This window comes from Callithrix jacchus, chromosome 22 (genome assembly GCF_049354715.1).
Source record: "Callithrix jacchus isolate 240 chromosome 22, calJac240_pri, whole genome shotgun sequence".
NCBI lineage: Eukaryota > Metazoa > Chordata > Mammalia > Primates > Cebidae > Callithrix > Callithrix jacchus.
In genome coordinates, this window is record NC_133523.1 from 45,545,001 (window position 1) to 45,567,703 (window position 22,703).

General features: G+C 45.9%; 1 protein-coding gene and 1 pseudogene across 28 annotated transcripts in view; one reads left to right on the forward strand and one right to left on the reverse strand.

Annotated features, from left to right (window-relative positions):
* The window catches only part of ZNF836 (zinc finger protein 836), a 28,797-nt gene extending 7,329 nt beyond the window's left edge, over positions 1-21,468 (reverse strand). The window contains exons 1-6 of one of the 27 annotated variants that reach the window (XM_078361124.1): positions 21,133-21,468; positions 19,176-19,272; positions 18,639-18,776; positions 9,375-9,485; positions 7,796-7,890; positions 3,799-3,925 (exon numbers count right to left, since the gene is read on the reverse strand). In XM_078361124.1, the coding sequence (XP_078217250.1) occupies positions 3,799-3,925; positions 7,796-7,810 (142 nt within the window). In that variant the 5' untranslated portion in view covers positions 7,811-7,890; positions 9,375-9,485; positions 18,639-18,776; positions 19,176-19,272; positions 21,133-21,468. Of the gene's footprint in view, positions 1-3,798; positions 3,926-7,795; positions 7,891-9,374; positions 9,486-10,208; positions 10,387-10,422; positions 10,555-17,885; positions 17,953-18,638; positions 18,781-19,175; positions 19,345-21,132 lie in introns of those variants that run through there. The other 26 variants (XM_078361125.1, XM_078361122.1, XM_078361121.1 and 23 more) reach the window with 26 other exon arrangements.
* Positions 18,775-21,137, forward strand: LOC100894854 (coiled-coil-helix-coiled-coil-helix domain-containing protein 2 pseudogene; annotated as a pseudogene). The gene has a single exon (XR_013531193.1). The product of XR_013531193.1 is annotated as a coiled-coil-helix-coiled-coil-helix domain-containing protein 2 pseudogene (transcript).
* Positions 21,469-22,703: the final 1,235 nt, after the last annotated feature.

The following is a 22,703-nucleotide window of genomic DNA, read 5'->3' on the forward strand; positions in this document are numbered from 1 at the left end:
TATCTGAGTCATCATCCCCTTCACATAGTACCGTAGGCAGTGTTCTCAGAAAGTTGTTAAGTGAGGGCTGGGCGCGATGGCTCACGCCTATAATCCCAGCACTTTGGGAGGCCGAGGTGGGTGGATCATGAGGTCAAGAGATCGAGACCGTCCTGGTCAACGAGGTGAAACCCCGCCTCTACTAAAAATACAAAAATTAGCTGGGCATGGTGGTGCGCGCCTGTAGTCCCAGCTACTTGGGAGGCTGAGGCAGGAGAATAGCTTGAACCTAGGAGGCAGAGGTTTCGGTGAGCCGAGATTGTGCCATTGCACTCCAGTCTGGGTAACAACAGTGAAATTCCGTCTCAAAAAAAAAAAAAAAGAAAGTTGTCAAGTGAGTGAGTAGGGGTCATCTCTTACACACTAAGAGTAGCTTGGAAAGTGAGGGCGTTATACAATAATGGAAGCATAAATGAATATGCTATTAACTGGGTAGGACATCGGGTCCACAGTACTATGTTAGGAAAGAGCAGTGAGGAGGAAAGGCAAGAGGGGAAGGCAAGAAGTCATGAGCATGGGCAGCAGGGTTTGTGCTCCCAGAGCTCTGGGTATATAATTGCCCAAAGAATAGTTAAAATCCTGACTTTGGAAGAAAAGAGAGACTAATTTAGACGTAGCATTATACTACCTAATACTTAAATATAGGAATAATACTATGGGCACAGGACAACAAAGGAAGACATTTAAAAAGGAGGTCATGTGATGATATAAGTAGAAAATAGATTTTTATCTCCATAATATTTGCTATGAAATTTATCAGATTGAGTGTCCCATGAGTTCTATTTCCAGGCATATGCTCAATAACCCTACATATTAGAAGACAGGTGAAAGAATGTTTTGTTTTGTTTTGTTTTTTTGAGACGGAGTTTTGCTCATTTCCCAGGCTGGAGTGCAATGGTGCAATCTCGGCTCGCCACAACCTCCGCCTCCTGGGTTCAGGCAATTCTCCTGCCTCAGCCTCCTGAGTAGCTGGAATTACAGGCACGCGCCACCGTGCCCAGCTAATTTTTTTGTATCTTTAGTAGAGATGGGGGTTTCACCATGTTGACCAGGATGGTCTCAATCTCTTGACCTCGTGATCCACCCGCCTCAGCCTCCCAAAGTGCTGGGATTATAGGCTTGAGCCAGCGCGCCTGGCCCCAAGAATGTTCTTACAACACAATCCTGAAGAAAAAATCTGAAAACAGCCATGAAGAGATGGATGAATTCATTTTGTACACACACATAAAGACACCATAAAAGCTTATTGACAGTACAACAATGTTAAGGAGACTTGGGGTGCAGAATGAGGTCCCCTTACAAAACAGGTGAAGATTTGTATGAGAAAACAAAGAAATCAGGAGACTATGGTCAAGGTTGAAATATATGTTAATATATGGAAGTAATCTGGGCTATTAAAAACATAACATGGGAGCAGACTTGTAAAAAAATCATTTTTTTATGTAATTGAAGTAAAGTTGTTATCAGTTTAAAACAAGATATTATAGGGCCAGGCACAGTGGCTCAAGCCTGTAATCCTACCACTCTGGGAGCCTGAGAGGGGTGGATCACTTGAGGTCAGGAGTTTGAGACCAGCCTGGCAAACATCGTAAAGCCCCCTCTCTGCTAAAAAACACACACACACAAAATTAGCTGGGCATGGTGGTGGGCGCCTGTAACCCAAGGTACTTGGGAGACTGTGGCAGGAGAATCACTTGAAACCAGGAAGCAGAGGTTGCAGTAAGCCAAGTTTTCACCACTGCACTCCAGCCTCAGCAACAGAGCAAGATTCTGTCTCAAAATAAATAAATATACAAATAAATAAAACAGGATATTATGAATCTAAAATGTTTTCTGTAATTGTAATGGTAATCACAAAGTACATATAGAAGACACACGCAACGGAAATAAAAGTATGTCAGGACAAAAGGATCAACTAAATAAAAATGAAGGCAATGAGAAATGAAGACAAAAAATCTAAAAGAGATACAAGAAACATTTAAAAAATGGCAACATAAGTCTTTCCCTATCAGTAATTACATTAAATGTAAGTGGTTTATATTCCACAATCAGAAGACACAGACTGGCTGAATGAATTTAAAAAACAGGTCCCAACTATGCTATCCACAAAAGACATTTTTATTTGAAGGACACACATTTTTATTTGAAGGTATGGAAAAAGCTATCCCCTATAAATGGTAACAGAAAGACATCAAAGGTGGCTAAATGGTATCAGTCAAAATAGACTTTAAGTCAAAACTGATATAAGAGACAAAGAAGCATATATATAAGAGGCATTATATAATGACTAAAGGGTTAATTCACGAGGAAGATATAATAATTACAGATATATATGCACCCAATATTAAAGATCATCAATATATGAAGCAAAAGCAACATAACTAAAGGGAGAAAGAGTTCCACTGTAATAGTAAAAGACTTTGGCCAGGCATAGTGACTCACACCTCTAATCCCAGTACTTTGGGAGGCTGAGGCTGGTGAATCATGAGATCAGGAGTTCAACACCAGCTTGCCCAACATGGTGAAATGCATCCCTACTAAAAATACAAAAATTAGCCAGGCATGGTGGTGCATGCCTGTAATCCCAGCTACTCGGGAGGCTGAAGCACAAGAATCACTTGAACCCAGGAGGCAGAGGTTGCAGTGAGCCGAGATCGTTCCATTGGCACACACACCTGGGCAACAAGAGCGAAACTCTGTCTCAAAAAAGAAAAGAAAAAAGATGTGCTGTTGTCTTTCCAGAATTCTAGTCCAATGTTTAGGTAGCAGAGAAAACATTACAATTGGATCTACAGAATATTTCACAAACTTACCCATTGATTGCCTCGTTCCGAATGCTTAGGAAATACTATAAGATGCAGACATCTAGCTCTCTTCCAAGAACTACTACTGAATCAGAAACACAGGAATAAGCCACGTGTACTGGTTCAAGCCTATAGTATCAGCATTTTGGGATGCCAAGATGGGATAATTACTTGAACTCAGTAATCAAGATCAGTCTGACAACATACTGAAACCCTGTCTCTACCTGGGCATGATGGTATATGCCCATAGTCCCAGCTACTAGGGAGGCTGAGGTGGGAGGACTGCTTGAGCCCAAGAGGCAAAAGTTGCAGTGAACCATGATCACACCACTGCACTCCAGCCTGGGCGAAAGATCAAGACCCTGTCTCAAACAAAAAAGCACAGGGATACAAAACAGGGAATTGGATTTTTAACTCCGCCATAAAGGTCTCTGTGTACTTCAGCTCTGGAACCACCTCTGATGTACATGTAACAGAAGCTGGGCATCATGGCTCTTGCCTGTAATCCAGTCACTTTGGGGGCCTGAGGGGGGCAGATTACTTTCAGTCAGGAGTTCAAGACCAGCCTGGCCAACTTGGTGAAACCCCATCTCTACTAAAAATAAAAAAATTAGCTAGGCATGGTGGCATGCACCTGTGATTCCAGCTATTCAAGGCTGAAGCATGAGAATAATGTGAACCCGGGAGGCAGAGGTTGCAGTGAGCTGGGATGGCACCACTGTACTCCAGCCTGGGCAACAGAGAGAGACTCTGTCTCAAAAAAAAAAAAAAGCAGTAGAATATCTATAGAAAGGGGACAGTGAAAGGCCAGATGCAGCATTCTGAAGCTTTTTATTTTTTAATCAACAAGGCTTTGGTCTCAGTCAAATAATGGAAGGGTCCCAAGAAACACAACAGAGAAAATACAAAAATGCACAAGGGCAGATCTAAACTTCTAGAGAAAACTTATCCTCACCCAGGAAGACCAGGTTCCTGTAGTTCTCCAACATCACATCCTTGTACAAAGCTTTCTGTGCAGGGTCCAGGCATCTCCACTCCTCCTGAGAGAACTGTATGGTCACATCCCTGAATGTCAAAGGTCCCTGAAATGTACAACACATTTCAACAAGCAGCAATGGGAGAGCTCTTATCTTTACATAAAATGAGAAGAGGAGAGAACTGTCACATCAATTTGATTGAAGTGTGTGTTTTGACGTATCCATGCAAGGCACCTGTGAGAAAGTTGTGCGTCCCTAATTTTAGTTTGTTATAAAATTCAATAGGAGATTATTATATCCTCTAAATCAGCATATGCTTCTCATTTTTGTGACAATATAAGAAATTTTGGACAATACAAGAAGTATACAAAGAAATGAACATGTGGTTATCTGTATGAGTGTCCAGAAGCTGGTGTACGAGTGGTATCTTTGAGATGACAATGTCTGTAGCGGCTTTTAAGAAAGATCAGAAACTTAAAAACTGTGTCAATCAGCAATGACTGAAGTTTTGGAACACTCCCCATGAGCTGGGCATTTCTCCAAATGCTTTACATGTTCTAATTCACATAACAACACAATAGCATACAAGAGAGAGATTTGCTACCATGTTACTAGAAGACAACTCTGTCACAGACCCTGAAAAGTCACCTAGGTCAACAACCTGAACATGGCAGAGCAAGCATCTGAACCCAAATGGCTGAGAATAAGTCTTGAATCAAAAGAAACAAACAGTTAAATTATGATTACAGTATGTCCTAGTCCCTCTGTGCTGCTATAACCAAATAAGACGGACTGAGGAATTTATGAACAAGAGCAATGTATTTCTCAGGATTCTGCTGTCTGGGGAATCTAAGATCAAGGTGCCAGCAGGACTGATGTCCGTTGACAGATGATCCCTGCTTCCAAGATGGTCTTGTTGCTGCACAGGGGACAAACGCTGTGTCCCCACTTGGCAGAAGGGACAGAAGAGGCAAAAAGCAGTGAACTCTGTAGGAAAAGCCTTTTGATACCTCATTGATGAGAATACCATACCCACTGATAAGGGCAGACCCCTTGTGACCCAGTCTCCTAAAGGCCATACCTCATATTTACAGATTGGGCACTGGGGATTAAGTTTCAACATGAATTGTGAAGAAGAAAAAGACTAACTCAGACCATAGCATTCCACCCTGGCCCCAAAATCGATGTACTTCTCACAAACAAAATACATTCCATCCCAGTGGCTCCCAAAGCCATAGCTATTTCTACAATCAATTCAAAAGCCTACAGTCTAGAGTCGTATCTAACTATAATCTAGATAAGAGATGGGTGAGACTCAAGCGTGCGTTTCATCCGGAGGCAGAGTGCTCTCCGGCTGTGAACCTATGAAATCAAACAAGTGATACGCTTCCAAAATACAATGGTGGGGCAGACACAGGTTAGATACTTTAATTTCAAAAGGGAGAAACAGGAAACAAGGGGTAGCTGTTCCCATATAAGTCTGAAACCCAACAGGGGACACACATTAAATACTAAGGCTTGACAATCATCATCTTTGACTCCATGTCCCACCTTCTGGACATCCTGGAGTAGGGGTTGGGTCTCGACATCCTGGGGATCCCTGCCCCAGTGGTTTTGTTGGGATCACCCCACATAGACGTTCTCACAGTGCCTGCAGCTCTCCCTCTCCTAAATACACTTTTAATTCTTTTTATGGCCAGGCTGCGAATTTTCCAAATCTTTACATTGGGCTTTGATTACAAATTGTTTTTAACTAATTTCTCTCTTCTCCCATTTTACTATAAACGGTTAAGAAGCCATGCAGCAACCTGAACAATTTGCTTTGATACCCAGGCTGGAGTGCAATGGTGCGATCTCGGCTCACCGCAACCTCTGCCTCCTGGGTTCAAGCAATTCTCCTGCCTCAATCTCCCAAGTAGCTGGGATTACAGGCACGCGCCACCATGCCCAGCTAATTTTTGTATTTTTAGTAGAGACGGGGTTTCACCTAGTTGACCAGGATGGTCTCGATCTCTTGACCTCGTGATCCACCCGCCTCAGCCTCCCAAAGTGCTGGGATTACAGGCGTGAGCCACCGCTCCCGGCCCAACATTCCTCATTTTCATGACACCTCATTAGACTTGCCTGTATTGTCCATATTTCTAAAAACACTCTGATTACAACCACTTAGATTGTCTACAAAACAGGTATTCTCTAAAGCTCTCCTCTTCTGAGCCCTCACCAGAATTGCCTTTAATGCTCTGCTAATGGCAAAACAGGCTTTTTCCAGAATTCACTTCGAAAGTGTGCCAATATGTACCCATTGCCAATTTCCAAAGCCACGTCTGCTACATTTTTACCTAATTCTTATAAGAACACCCTACTTCTGATACCAATTTCTATTAGTTTGTGCTGCTGTGACAAAATACTTTAGGTGATTATAAACAATAAGTTTCTTTCTCACAGTTAGACAAACTAGGCTGTCCAAGATAAAGTGCCAGGGAGCTGGTTGTCTGCTAAGGGCCTCATTTTCTTGTTTCAAGACAGGGTCTTGTTGCTGAGTCTTCTGGGAGTGGAGATGAATGCTGTGTCCTCACATCATAGAAGGCAAAAAGCTAAGAGAGTGCTCCATTCTACTTGGAATGCTCTTATAATCAGGCAGGTTCCTAATTCCATTAACTAGGGCAGAGCCCCAGTGACTTAATCACCTCCCACTGGCCATACTTCTTAATCCTACTGCATCAGAAATTTTCTGTATGAATATTGGAGAGAATATGATCTTCTTTTTTTTTTTTTTTGAGACAGAGTTTCGCTCTTGTTACCCAGGCTGGAGTGCAATGGCACGATCTCAGCTCACCGCAACCTCTGCCTCCTGGGTTCAAGCAATTCTCCTGCCTCAGCCTCCCGAGTAGCTGGGACTACAGGCGCGTACCACCATGCCCAGCTAATTTTTGTATTTTTAGCAGAGACGGGGTTTCACCTTGTTGACCAGGATGGTCTCGATCTCTTGACCTCGTGATCCACTTGCCTCAGCCTCCCAAAGTGCTGGAATTACAGGTGTGAGCCACCGCTCCTGGGCGATGATGTGTCTTGTATAAAAACCAATGAAGGTCAGGCACACTGGCTCGTGCTTTAATCCCAGCACTTTGGGAGGCTGCAGCGGGTTGATCACCTGAGGTCAGAGGTTCAAGACAAGCCTAGCCAGCATGGTGAAACCCCAACTTTACTAAAACTGCAAAAAGTAGCCGGGTATGGTGGCTCATGCCTGTAGTCCCAGCAACTTGGGAGGCTGAGGCACAAGAATTGCTTAAACCGGGAGACAGATTCCACAGTGAGCTGATATTGTGCCACTGCACTCCAGCCTGGGCAACAGAGTGACACCCTACTTAAAAAAAAAAAAAGGAAAAAAACAAAACACGCCAGGCACGGCAGCGCACGCCTGTAATCCCAACACCATTTTGAGGCCAAGGCAAGCAGATCACTTGAGGCCAGGAGTTTGAGACCAGCCTGGCCAACATGGTGAAACCCCATCTCTACTGAAAATACAAAGATTAGTCAAGTGTGGTGGTGCACGCCTATAATCCCAACTACTCAGGAGGCCGAGGCACGAGTATCACTTGAACCCAGGAGGCAGAGGTTGTACACATTAACATGTGACTTCCACGTGCAGCTTCTCTACTTCTGGTCAGCTGACTGCATCCAGGTGTTGCCTCTGAACAATCTATGCTGCCCACAGCTCTGACACCAAGGGCCCACACCCTGTCTCCATCCATCCCTGGGTTTGAGTCTCTCCCAGGACCATGCCCAGTGCAGCCTCTTTCCAAGTTAATGTCGCTGGGTCACAGTGAGATAGAATCTGAGTGAGATGAGAGAAACCAAGGGCAGGCATGGGTGAATGCCAGCAAACACATCAGCCTCAGAGAAGATTCACAACTCCAATGCCTCACATTTCAAAAAGGAAGGAGACAGAATGATCCACTAAGAATATCATTTTACCTGTGTAAGAGCCATCCCTGACTCCTTTTCTTTCCTCTTCTTCCTCTTCTGGGCTTCCCTCTCAGTCAATATAACTAACTCTTTACAAGTCAAATCTGAAAGTAAAAAAATCTGTTGTTTAATGCTTGGATATAACACATTCCTTTCTGTGCTACAACCACGAACACAAGAAAGACCTCAGCATGCGGAGGGACGGCCCACTGCATGGGGGGATAAGGGTAATAAATTCCTACACAAAGACCAAGTGGCTAGGAGCAGTGCCTCAGGCCTGTAATCCCAGCACTTTGGGAGGCCAAGGTGGGCAGATTATGACGTCAGGAGTTCGAGACCGGCCTGGCCAACATAGTGAAACCCTGTCTCTACTAAAATAATTAGCCAGGCATGGTGGTGGGCACCTGTAGTCCCAGCTGAAGCAAGGATAATAGCTTGCCCCTGGGAGACGGAGGTTGTAGTGAGTTGAGATTGCACCACTGCACTCCAGCCCCAGCGACAGTGCAAGAGCAAGTGAGTTTTTCACTGTTTTCTTCAGAACTTACCCTCCTGGAGAAGCCCACATACAGGCTGTAGCAGTGGGGGACTGGGTTGGTCTGGACCTCGGTTCAGGACACAGACCTGGCCCTGATCAAACCCCATGCAGAGCATAGCCCCTCACCTCTCAGAGGATCACAGGCTGATGACTGCCCTCAGAAATGGAGGACACTGCCTTGATTCTCAATGCTGGATAGAAATTAAAATCAGGCTGGGTGCAGGGGCTCACGCCTGTAATCTCAGCACTTTGGGAGGCTGAGGTGGGCAGATCATGAGGTCAAGAGATCAGGCCGGGCGCGGTGGCTCAAGCCTGTAATCCCAGCACTTTGGGAGGCCGAGGCGGGTGGATCATGAGGGCAAGAGATCGAGATCATCCTGGTCAACACGGTGAAACCCCGTCTCTACTAAAAATACAAAAAATTAGCTGGGCATGGTGGCGCGTGCCTGTAATCCCAGCTACTCAGGAGGCTGAGGCAGGAGAATCGCCTGAACCCAGGAGGCGGAGGTTGCGGTGAGCCGAGATCGCACCATTGCACTCCAGCCTGGGTAACAAGAGCGAAACTCTGTCTCAAAAAAAAAAAAAAAAAAGAGATCAAGACCATCCTGGCCAACATGGTGAAACCCCATCTCTACTAAAAATACAAAAATTAGCTGGGTGTGGTGCAATGCACCTGTAGTCCCAGCTACTCAGGAGGCTGAGGCGGGAGAATCACTTGAACCTGGGAGGCGGAGGCTGCAGTGAGCTGAGATCGTGTCACTGCACTCCAGCCTGGCAAGAGTGAGTCTCCACCTCAAAAAAAAAAATGACAATCAAGTTGAGTACCTTAAACATTATGGAGGCTGGGTCCCGCCCTACTGGAAGGTGAAGCTCTGGTCAGGGGACATAAACCATATGTTTACAAAATGCCGTGGCCCTCTAATGTGGAGCCAGGGTTGCATAACTCTCAAAGGGGGCAAGACTAGCACAACCCCGGCCTCCCAGCTCTGCTCTTGGGACCTTGTCACCAGTCTGCAGACAATGGAAGGGAAAAGACAAGAATGAAACACAGACCTGTTTAATATGGACCAGAGGTAGGGGTGAGGGTACGGCTGGAGTGTTCAGTGGAGAGAGGATGGAGTGTCACAGAAGTCCCCATGAAGAAGGTGATGCCAGAACAAAGACCTAGGGGAGGAAGGGTGTCTGCACCTCAGCTGACAGGCGGGAGAATTCCAGGCAGAGGGACGGCCCAGCTAGACCTAAGGCAGGAGCAACCTGAGCCCCAGGAACAGGAAGGAGGCTTGCATGGCTGGAGTGGAGGGAACGAGGAGGACACAGGCAGGACGTGAAGTCAGACAGGTCTTGGGGGAGCAGATCAGGCAGGGATGTGGTCTTTTTTTTTTGAGACGGTGTTTCGCTGTTGTGACCCAGGCTGGAGTGCAATGGCGCGATCTCGGCTCACCGCAACCTCCCGGGTTCAGGCAATTCTCCTGCCTCAGCCTCCCGAGTAGCTGGGATTACAGGCACGTGCCACCGTGCCCAGCTAATTTTTTGTATTTTTAGTAGAGACGGGGTTTCACCATGTTGACCAGGATGGTCTCGATCTCTTGACCTCGTGATCCACCCGCCTTGGCCTCCCAAAGTGCTGGGATTACAGGCGTGAGCCACCACGCCCGGCCGGGATGAGGTCTTCAAACATTTTTCTCCCACAGTTCACAGTAATTTTGGAAACAATGTATTTCCTCACCTATTTTAAGTAAACATAACTTTTTTTTATGATAATCTAGACAACAAAAAACCTAACTTTTCTTTGTCACGTGAATCAAAACATTCCCATATAATGGCATGTCTTCTCTGTTTCAAATGTATGCTGACATGTCAACCTAAGCCCAGGAAGTCTACGGTCACCTTCATGTGCGACGTGCAGGAGCACAGGGGCGTGTACTTGGGGAGTTCAGGAAGTCACTTCTGGAAACACGAGGGTGGAGATACCTGTTAGACGGCTGAGCAGAGAGCTGAGGAGACAGTAAGACAAGGGATTCTAGAGTTCAGGGGACAGGTCTGCAGGGGACATGTAGGTGGGTGACATGGACCAGGTCTGTGTCCTTGGCCCAAAACTCACATTGAATTATAATCCCCAGTGTTACTGGTGGGGCCTGGTGGGAGGGGGCTGGATCGTGGGGGTGGACTTTTGATGAAGGGTTTCACACCAGCCCCTTGGTGACGTTCTTATCAAAGTGAGTTCTCAGGAGACCTGGTTGTTTAACAACAGCAAAAAAAATTATATAAATTTTTTAAAATATAATTTTAAAAATTATAAAATTTTTTATAACATTTAAAAAATTTTATAGTGTCCAAGATGGGTGGATCAGGAGGTCAGGAGACCGAGACCATCCTGGCTAACACGGTGAAAACCTGTCTCTACTAAAAATATAAAAAAATTAGCCAAGCATGGTGGCACACACCTGTAGTCTCAGTTACTCAGGAGGCTGAGGCAGGAGACTCACTTAAACCTGGGAGGCGGAGGTTGCAGTGAGCTGAGATTGCGCCACTACATTCCAGCCTGGGCAACAGAGCAAGACTCCATCTAAAAAAAAAAAAAACAAAAAAAAAACAAAAAGGCCGGGCACAGTGGCTCACATCTGTAATCCCAGCACTTTGGGAGGCTGAGGTGGGTGGATTACAAGGTCAGGAGTCCGAAACCAGCCTGGCCAACATGGTGAAATCCCATCCCTAGTAAAAACAATTCAAAAACTTAGCCGGGCATGGTGGCACACACCTATAATACCAGCTACTCAGGAGGCTGAGGCAGGAGAATTGCTTGAACCCAAGAGGCAGAGGTTGCAGTGAGCTGGGATTGCAACAGTGCACTCCAACCTGACCCACAGAGCAAAACTCTTGTCTCAAAAATAACAAAAAAAAGTGTATAGTACCTCCCCACTCACTCTCTTGCTCCTGCTCCCACCCTGAGAGATGCCTACTCCTCCTTCACCTTCTGCCACGATTGGACTCTTCCTGCGGCCGCCCCAGAAGCAGATGATGCTATGCTTCCTGTGCAGCCTGCAGAACGCTGAGCCACTTAAACCTCTGTTCTTTATAAATTACCCAGTCTCTAGCACTGAAATGTCCTTTGATGTGATAAGTAAAAGGAAAAAAAATATACATCTATATATAAATTACCCAGTCTCTAGCACTGAAATGTCCTTTGATGTGATAAGTAAAAGGAAAAATATATACATCTATATATAAATTACCCAGTCTCTAGCACTGAAATGTCCTTTGATGTGATAAGTAAAAGGAAAAATATATACATCTATATATAAATTACCCAGTCTCTAGCACTGAAATGTCCTTTGATGTGATAAGTAAAAGGAAAAATATATACATCTATATATAAATTACCCAGTCCCTAGCACTGAAATGTCCTTTGATGTGATAAGTAAAAGGAAAAAGATATATATATCTATATATAAGTTACCCAGTCTCTGGTGTTTCTTTATAGTAGTTGGAGAACGCACTAATGCAGCGGTGTTTAGAGCCATTAGATGAGGTGATGAGGAAGGACAGTGGGCGTGGACAGAGACGAGAAGAGGTTAAAGGACTGAGCCATGAGTCATTCCCACATTCAGAGTCAGGACACGGAAGCAGAGGAAAGTGTGAAGTGGTCAGGGAGGTGACAGAAACCAGACAGCTCCTAAGAGGTAAAGGAAGACTAGAGCAGGACATGAAACAGATGGATTTAGAAATGAGGAGGTCACTGGGAACTCTGAAAATGAAGTTATCAGTGGAATGGTGGAAATCAAAGTTTGATCAGATGCATTCAAGAGAGAACTGGAGGTAAGTAAAGGCAGAGAGCAGAAGCAAGATTTTAGGGCTGGGCATGGTAGCTCACACCTGTAATCCCAACACTTTGAAAGGCTGAGGCAGGCAGATTGCTTGAGACCGGAAGTTCAAGACCAGCCTGGGCAACATGGAAAAACCCTGTGTATACTAAAAATACAAAAATTAGCCACGTATGGTGGTGCATGCCTGTAATCCCAGCTACTACTTGGGAAGCTGAGGCTGGAGAGTTGCTTGAACCCGAGAGGCAGAGGCTGCATTGAGCCAAGATTGCACCACTGCACTCCAGCCTGGGTATCAGAATAAGACTCTGTCTCAAAAAATAAAATACAATAAAAAATAAAAGATTTTAGCTTACTGTGCTCTTAAAGCACAGAAGAGGGGTACTCACTACAGGCAGAAATGTAGCTAACAGTATGTTTGTTTTCATTAGGGCAGCGTGGAAGGAAACCGTAGGCATTAAGTGTCTGTGCACATGCATTTTAATGAACAATATCACCATCGGTGAACACTGTTCAAAGCAATTCCCTAGAAGTAAAAATGGATGATGCAGCTATTAAACAAATTTAATGGAAGGCTGTTGCTGTTTTTGTCATTTACTTTTTTAACTTACATATATATATATATATATTTTTTTTTTTTTTTTTTTTGAGATGGAGTTTCGCTCTTGTTACCCAGGCTGGAGTGCAATGGCGCGATCTCGGCTCACCGCAACCTCTGCCTCCCGGGTTCAGACAATTCTCCTGCCTCAGCCTCCTGAGTAGCTGGGATTACAGGCACGCACCACCGTGCCCAGCTAATTATTTGTATTTTTAGTAGAGACGGGGTTTCACCATGTTGACCAGGATGGTCTCGATCTCTTGACCTCGTGATCCACCCGCCTCGGCCTCCCAAAGTGCTGGGATTACAGGCTTGAGCCACCGCGCCCGGCCTTTTTTAACTTATTTATTTTAAGTTCAGGGGTACATGTGCAGGCTGGTTACACAGGTAAACGTGTCATGGGGGTTTGATGTACAGATTATTTCATCACCTGGGTATTAACTCTAGTATCCATTAATTATGTTTCCTGATTCCCTCCCTCCCCCCAAACTCTGTCCTTTGCTAGGTCACCGTGTGTGCTGTTCCCTTCTGTGTCCATGTGTACTCATCATTTAGCTCCCACCTGAAAGTGAGAACGTGTGGTATCTGGTTTTCTGTCCATCCTTCACTTTGTTAAGGATAATGGCCTCCAGCTCCATCCATATCCCAGCAAAGGACATCATCTCAGTCTTCGTTTCGTTTGTTTGTTTTTGAGATGGAGTCTCACCCTATGGCTCAGGCTGGAGTACAGGGCATGATCTCAGCTCACTGCAAACTCCGCCTCCCAGGTTCAAGTGATCCTCCTGGCTCAGCCTCCCAAGGACCTGGGATTACAGATCTGGTTCTTTTTTATGGGAGGGCCATTGTTCTGGACTAGTGTCCCATACTACTAGACCAAGCTACCGAGAATATTTATTAATTGGGCCAGGCGCGGTGGCTCACTAGCACTTTGGGAGACTGAGGCGAGCGGATCACGAAGTCAGGAGATCAAGACCATTCTAGTTAACACAGTGAAACCCATCTCTACTAAAAATACAAAAACATTAGCCGGGCATGGTGGCACATGCCTGTAATTCCAGCTACTCAGGAGGCTGAGGCAGGAGAATGGCTTGAACCTGGGAAGTGGAGGTTGCAGTGAGCTGAGATCACGCCACTGTACTCCAGCCTAGATGACGCTGCCAGACTCCATCTCAAAAAAAAAATTATTAATAAGAAAGAGAAATGAACACCAGGATTTAATGCAGGAGGTGATAGGCAAATTCTATTGTTTTATGCAAATACACTTGGGATTATGATCAGGGCTGCCCTTATCTATGAAGCCTTGAAGGGAAAAGATCAACGTCGGTTGCTAGTCTTGGCTCTACAAGACGGCCTGAACCATGAGAATTCTTGTTCTGGATCGTTTCCACCAGTGCTCTGTCCCTTAAATCAGGAAGTACCCTGCAAGGAACAGACTGCCTTTTAAAGTTCCCTCATGTTGGACAATGCCCCTGGATACCCAGAACCTCATGAGCTCAACTCAGCAGGTGTTCTAACGGGTTTACTTGCCTCCAAATACAAAGTTTCTAAGCGGGGGGTCATAAGGACCTGCACAGCTCACTACGCTGTGGAAAGGATTGTCAATGCTATGAAAGTTTAGAGCCCCAATACAGAGAACATGATACAAGTCTGCAAGGACTACACCATGGAAGAATTCATCATCGCTATCAACAAAAAAAGCTCTGAAAGCCATCAAGCTCAAAACAATATATAATTTCCCCTCCCCCTGAGATGGAGTCTTGCTCTATCGTCCAGGCTGGAGTGCAGTGGCAGCATCTCGGCTCACTGTAACCTCCGCCTCCTGGGTTCAAGCAGTTCTCCTACCTCAGCCTCCCATGTAGCTGGAATTATAGGCACACGCCACCACGCCCAGCTAACTTGTGTTTTTTAGTAGAGACAGGGGTTTCACCATGTTGGCTAAGCTGGTCTCGAATTTCTGACCTTGTGATCCACCTGCCTCAGCCTTCCAAAGTGCTGGAAATACAGGCCATCGCACCCAGCCCAAAACATATATTTCTTTGGGAGAAATCTAGGTCCAGATGTTGTCCAAGACTTCACATGATTTAGACAGAAGAAATCATGAAATCAAAGAAATCATGAAAGAAATTGTGGATATGGCACACACAAAAAGGCGGGGTGGAGGATTCAAGATGTGGATCTTGGAGAAATTCAAGAGCTAACAGTCACCACACTGGAGGAATTACTAGAAGACTACCTAACAGAAATGACTGCTTTTGAAGCAGTACCAGAAGAGAAAGAAGACCTGGACATGCAGAAGACAAACTGATATTAGGCAGTCTGGGAGAAGAGTTTCAATTATTCAAGATAATAACTTCAGGCCCTTCTATAATCTGGGCACTGAAACTAAGGCAAACAGTGGAAGGACTGGTGCCACATAGAAACAGTTTTAGAGAAATTAAATAGCAAAAATGTCAGACACGAATTATGATGTATTTCCTTAAAGTTTCACTGAGTATGCCCCCAACTCCTCCCTCTCCTTCTCTCTTCATCTCTTCCACATCTTCCTCCCCTGAGACAGTAAGGCCAGCCTCTCTTCCTCTTCCTGCTCAGTCTACTCAATGTAAAGATGATCACAGTGAAGACATCTGATGATCCATTTCCATTTCATGAACAGCAAAGATATTTTATATTCCTTATGATTTTCCTTCCTTCTTTCTTTTTTTTTTTAAGACATAAGATCTCACTCTCTCAGCCAGCCTGGAGTGCAGCACAATTACAGCTCACTGCAGCCTCAATATCCTTCGCTCATGCAAAGCAGTCCTCTAGCCTCAGCCTCCCAGGTTGCTAGCACTACAGACATGCAGTACCGTGCCTGAGTAATTGCTTTTTGCTTTGAGGTGGGTTTTTTTTTGGTAGAGACGAGGTCTCATTATGTTGACCAGGCTGGTCTCAGAGTTCTGGCCTCCAACGGATCCTTCCACCTTGACCTCTCCAAGTCCTGGGATTACAGGTGTGAGTCACCAGGCTTGGCCATGATTTTCTTGATATTTTCTTTGCTCTAGCATACTTTAAGATTATGGTGTATGATGCATATAACATGCAACATGTTTTAATAGACCGTTATCAGTATGGCTTCAGGTTAACAGTAGGCTATTAGTGCTTAGGTTTTGGGGGAGTCGAATCCTAAAGCTGCACCTTCGTTTTTGACTGTGTGGGCACCCTTAACACCCACATCTTTCAAGCGTCAACTCTGCACTGCAGGATGACGTTTCCTAAATCCACTAACTTCAGTCCTCCTCAGGTGTTTCCCAGTGGAATCCCTGCATGCAAATCTGTCAGTACCTGCGTCCCATCGAAGCTGAGCTAAGAAACTGTGGCATTCCAAAATGATCCATGTACCCTCACAACCACTTATAATCCCACTTCCAAGTGCTCCTGCCAGACCTAAGACATTTCTTGCCACGAGTTCCACATACCCATTGCTCATATACCCACACTGGGGACAGGTACACACACCATTCCCTGGTTCATCTAGAGCCCCGCCCTTGCTTTCTGGAGCCCTCCTACGTCCCTTCCACTTTTCCTCATTTTTCTACCTCTCCTCCATGCATGCATCAACAAACTGGACTAAAAGGTACTGGGACTCTGGGCACGTGCAACACAGCAGGAACATACACAAATGGCAAACTGAAGGACCCTGGGCCTTCAATATGAAGATATCAAAGTTGGCCCTGGCAAGTGGTGACAACATGGAGTCTAGTTTAGAGGCAGCGGGGGACTGGCTGGATTGAGTTCAATGAGGATGCACAGAGCAAGAGGGGCCCCAAATTTTCTGTGAACTAAAGACAAACTATCAGAAAAAGGAAATTAAGAAAACAGTCGGCCGGGCGCGGTGGCTCACGCCTGTAATCCCAGCACTTTGGGAGGCCGAGGCGGGTGGATCGCGAAGTCAAGAGATCGAAACCATCCTGATCAACATGGTGAAACCCCATCTCTACTCAAAATACAAAAAATAAGCTGGGCACGGTGGCACGTGCCTGTAATCCCAGCTACTCAGGAGGCTGAGGCAGGAGAATTGCCTGAACCCAGGAGGCGGAGGTTGCGGTGAGCCGAGATCGCGCCATTGCACTCCAGCCTGGGTAACAAGAGCGAAACTCCGTCTCAAAAAAAAGAAAAGAAAACAGTCCCACTTGCAATAGCATCAAAAGGAATAAAATACTTAGGAATAGATATAACCAATTAAGTAAAAGATCTGAACACTGAAAGCTGTAAGATACTATGAAAGAAACGGAAGAGGCCAGGCACCGTGGCTCATGCCTGTGAACTCAGTGCTTCAGAAGGCTGAGGGGAGAGGGTCGCTTGAGGCCAGGTGTTTGAGATCAGCCTGTGCGACACAGCAAGACTCAGTCTCTACAAAATAATAAGAAGAATAATTGAAATTAGCATACCCATAATCTTAAACTACCCAGAAGGCTGAGGCAGGAAGATTGCTTGAGCCCAGGAGTTCAACCCTGCACTGAAGTATGATCTTACCACTGCATGCCAGCACTCCAGTCTAGATAACTGAGTGAGGCTGTCTCAAAACAAAAAAAAAAAGAAAAAATTGAAGAACACATAAATAAATGAAAAGCTATCCCATGTTCATGGATTGAAAGAATATTGTTAAATTTTTTTTAATGTCCCTATTACCAAAAGTGATCTACAAATTCAGTGCAATCCTTATCACACTTCAATGCTGTTTTTCATAGATATAGGGGGGAAAAAATCCTAAAACATTGACATACCGAAAAAAATGCAAAGAGCCAAAGCAGTCTTGAGAAAGAACAAGCTGGAGGAACCATACTCTCTGATTTTCAGCTATATTATGAAGCTAAAGCAATCATAATAGCATGAGGCCAGGCACGGTGGTTCATGCCTATAATCCCAGAACTCTGGAAGGCCAAGGCAGGTAGATCCCCTGAAGTCAGGATTTCAAGGCCAGCCTGGCCAACATAGTGAAACTCTATCTCTCAAAATACAAAAAATTAGCCGGGCATAGTGGTGCGCGCCTATAATCCCAGCTACTTGGGAGGCTGAGGCAGGAGAATTTCTGAATCTGGGAGGTGGAGTTTGCAGACATCATGCTAAGAGAAATAGGACAGACACTAAAGACAATTACTCTATGACCTCACAAGCAGCATCTTAAAGAGTCCAATTCACAGGGACAGGGCAGAGCCGTTGTTGCCAGGGGCTGCTGGTGGGGAGAATGGAGAAATGTTGGTCAGAGGGTACAAACTTTCCGTTATAAAATGAAGAAGTGCTGGGGAATCTGACATACACCATGGTGACTATACCGTATTGGACACTTAAACAGTTTGGGACGTTTTTGAAAAATATAAGGAATTGCTCGGTGTGGTGGCTCACGCCTGTAATCCCAGCACTTTGGGAGGCCGAGGCAGGGGAATCACCTGAGGTCAGGAGTTTGAGACCAGCTTGACCAACATGGAGAAACCTACTAAAGATGCAAAATTAGCCAGGCATGGTGGCGCATGCCTGTAATCCCAGCTACTTGGGAGGCTGAGGCAGGAAAATCCAGGAGGCAGAGGTTGCAGTGAGCCAAGATTACCCCACTGTACTCCAGCCTGCACAACGAGACCAAAATTCCATCTCAAAAAAAAATGTAATGAATTGTAGGGTGAAAGTTTAAAAAACTGACAATACTTAATATTTAGAAACAAATGATGTCAGATGATTAGATGATGCCACCAAATCTTATTTCAGAAGTTAGTAATTATTTATAGAAAGGCAGAAATTGAATAAACTAATATTTATCTCAAGCTTCCAAAACAACAATAAATTAAATATAAAGGAACTACAAAGAAAAAAGCAAATCCATTATACAAAAAAATAAAGACTCTCAATGCTCCTTCAAAGACATACCTTGTAGGCCTGGTGTGGTGGCTCACGTCTGTAATCTCAGCACCTTCAAAGGCTGAGGCAGAAGGACTGCTTGAGCCCAGGAGGTTGAGGCTGCAGTGAGTGGAGATCATGATACTCTCAGTCTGACGGAGCAAGACCCTGTCTCAAAAAAGAAAAAAAAAAAAAAATAGTTCTCAGAAACTGCTGAGCTCTTCACTGGTTGTCGCATGTCCAAAGGCTGAACCACTGGGTACCTAGGATGCCACATGGAAGCTGAAGCCACACCTCCCGCATGGCCCCTCCGGCCAGCTGAGCCCCTCAGATGAGAACTGCACCCAGGCCAGCACCGGCCACTCAGCCACCAGCAGCAGCACCCCCACATCTTCAGTTGGCTCTCCTGCTGCTGCACCCAGGCAGCGAGGCCTGCTGGCCCAGATGGCAGCCACCTCAGCCAGCATGGCTGTGGGCTCTGCTGTGGAGCATGCACTGGGCCACGTCATTACTGGGGGCTTCAGTGGAGGAAGTAATGCTGAGCCTTCGAGACCTGACATCACTTACCAGGAGCCTCAGGGAATCCAGCCGGCACAGCAGCAGCAGCCTTGATTCTATGAGATCAGTTTTTGGAGTATGCCCAGAACCAGGGTGACATCAAGCTCTGCGAGGGTTTCAATGAGGTGTTGCAACAGTGTTGACTTGCAAACAGATTGGCCTAATCAAGAAGTTCAAACTGAAGAAATGAAAAACCAGCTCTCATAACCAAGTTAATTTAGTATAAAAATATAATGGATAAAGCCGGGCATGGTGGCTCACGCCTGTAATCCCAGCACTTTGGGAGGCCAAGGCGGGTGGATCACGAGGTCAAGAGATCGAGACCATCCAGGTCAACAAGGTGAAACCCCGTCTCTACTAAAAATACAAAAATTAGCTGGGCATGGTGGTGCGTGCCTGTAATCCCAGCTACTCAGGAGGCCGAGGCAGGAGAATTGCCTGAAGCCAGGAGGCCGAGGTTGCAGTGCACTCCAGCCTGGGTAACAAGAGTGAAACTCGGTTTCAGAAGAAAGAAAGAAAAACAGACATACTTTGTGGTGAGAGTGACAGTCAGTATTTCTCGCCCCATTTCTCCCCTACTCTGTCCTCTACCCCAGCCCTCAGAAGAAGTCACCACAAATGACTGGATTTAGATGCCCTCTGGCTAAACAGGGATTCCAGATATCTTTTGATACAAATAAATACAAAATGCACAAGCCTTACAGAAAAGAGTGGTAATTTTCATCCTCATGAGCACAATTTAAAGAAACAAAGTTTAGAGTAGAAAGCCACAAATTAGAGGATTACAACCACATCCATATCCAGTCAACTCACTGCTCATCTGGATGGGGTCCTCTCCCACTTTCTTCACACCATGTGTTTCCCTCTCTCATTCTGCACCTTTCCGCCCTTTTCTGTTTTTCTCCCCTTCCTTTATTTCCTCTTTTATGTCTGTTCTGCCCAATGCTTTGCAACTTACTTCGCCTCTTGTAGCTCTTTCTCCCTAATCTTTCCGATTGTCCCAATCTCCAGGTATTTCTGCCTCTTTCCCCCAATATGCGCTCCCTCTCTGCTCTCCAGTTAAATTCCCTCTTCCCTGTTACATCTCCTTTGTTCCCACTCTTTAGCACCCTCCACTTCCTTGGCTTCCTCCCTGCTGTGGTCCTCTCTCTACTCTGCTTGTCACCCACTGCCCTGTCTTTAAATCCCAGCACCACGTGGCTCTGTCAGCCGCGGCTCCAACTATTTCACCTTCTCCAACTATTTCACTGTCTCCAGTGCCTCCTCCTTTACCGCCCCTCTAATTTCCCTATTTGCTTTCTCCCCCTGCTGCTTTCTCCATCCATTGTCTTTCACTCTTGCTGCCTCTGCAAATCCCAAAATTATCATCCATTCTGCAGGGTATTTATGGGTCTCCCTCATTCTTTTCTCCTCAATTCTTCCTTTTGCTCCGTCGCTCCCCCTCTTTTCCTCTCCCGATCCCTCTCACCCACACATTCAGGAGGAAAGGGGAGGAGTAAGGTGCCCACCTCCCAGGAGAGCACATCTTCCAGTGGAGTAAAATTTGGGAAGGAAGAACACTGGGTGTCACAAGACAGACTCAGGTCTTCCCCCAACGCGGGTCAGGAAAAGCAGTGGCTGTGAAGGGGAAGCCTGGGGAGCAGAAGGACCCGGCGTGAGGGGGGATTACAGGGAGAGTGTGCGGAATCCCAGGGCCTGGGAAGAGAAGGAGCTCCCTCAGGAGCTGGGCGGCGGGCGCTGCCCTCCAGGGGCCGACAAGGGAGAAGCTCAGGGGTCGCGAAGGGCGTGAATCCACCTCTCGAGTGAGGACTCGACTTGGCGCGGAGCCCAAGCAGAGGTCAGTAAGGGTTTTAAGCAGGAACACGACCTGAATAGGGTTTTCTACATGGTCCTCATGCAGAAAGGCAGAGAGAAAGGAACAGCCTGAGAGATTTTAAACCGAAACAGAGGCAATTACAAGACTTACTTGGGGCGAAGGAGCTGTTGCTGGTATTTCAAGGTCCGTAGCGATCCCCAGGAAACGGGTATGGACAAAGGAAGACTGTCAAGTGCACAGAAGATTCAGGTAGACAGGGCGAAGCTAACGTTTAGTCCAGGTGGACGGAAACTGACGCGCGGCGCTGTGATCGTTTCCCTGCGCGATCTGCTTCCGGGTGTGCAGGAAGCTGCACGCGCTGAGAAAAAAGACTGAGAGGTCTGGGTCGGGGCTTGGGCGGGGTACGACGGGGAGGAAAGACGGACTGACTTGGGGACTCTGAAAAGATGCTGCGAGGCCGACGCGGTGATGGGCGGGGCCGGGTGTGCTAAGCGGGCTGGGCAGGGTGGGCGGGGCCTGTTTGGTGGGCGGGGCCTGTTATTCACTCTGCCTTCTACCCAGTCTTTGTTCTCCCGATTTGGGAATATTTGTGACTATTTCTTGTCCTGTGAAGCAGCGTTGCTTCCTACCTATTTTAAGTTAATATTTCAGAATTTAAGGTTAAAGCTTAAAGTTGTGGTCCACTTATACTGCAAACTAAGATGTTTTCTTCTTGCCAAGTTGAACCGATTTAAGTCAAAACCGATTTTTTGCGAGCCTGGTGGACTCGATCCGGTCTCTTCAGTGAGGCTGAAGCAACTCAGTAGTCAGGGAAATCGAATCTTTGAAGATTTGATGTGGGGCCGTGGCTGGATCCAGGAACCTGGAAGACATTATGCCAACCGAAATATGCCAGACACAGAAAGACAAATGCTGCATCAGCTTACTTACGTGTGTAATCTACAAATGTCAAAATCACAGTAGCAGGGTGCTTCCCAGGGCTGAGGGTCTATCTTATACCTGTCCCACCATTGCGTTTTGGAAGCAAATAACGTCTTTGGCTTTTCTTCCGCTTCACAGTTTCATAGCTGGACAGAAATTTTGCATCAGGATGAATCACACTTTGAATCTCACCCATATGTGATTCACATAATCTCTGGGTGATATTTGGGCCTTAGAATTTGATACTGTGTCTCAAAAAAAAAAAAAAAGAAAGAAAGAAATTACCAAGACAGTTGAGTAAGAGATATGTGAACCAGAGCAACTCCACCTTGAATAAGGGCTGGGTAAAATAAGGCTGAGTGAGACCTGACCTACTCAGCTAGCTGAATCCCAGGAGGTTAAGGAGGACCCTCTCATTCTTAGTCACAGGATGAGACCGGAGGTCCACATGACATTGAGGTCATAAAGACCTTGCTGGTAAAAAAGGCTGGAGGCCGGGTGGCTCACGCCTGTAATTCCAGCACTTTGGGAAGCTGAGGTGGGCAGATCACAAAGTCAGGAGTTTGAGACCAGCCTGACCAACATGGTGAAACCCCGTCTCTACGAAAAATACAAAAATTAGTTGGGTGTGGTGGTGCTCCTTGTGGTCTCATCTACTCAGGAGGCTGAGGCCAGAGAATCACTTGAATCTGGGAGGCGGAGGTTGCAGTGAGCCGAGATGGTACCACCGCACTCTAGCCTGGGTGACAGAGCAAGACTCTGTATCAAAAAAAACAAAACAAAACAAAAACTCTGTATAT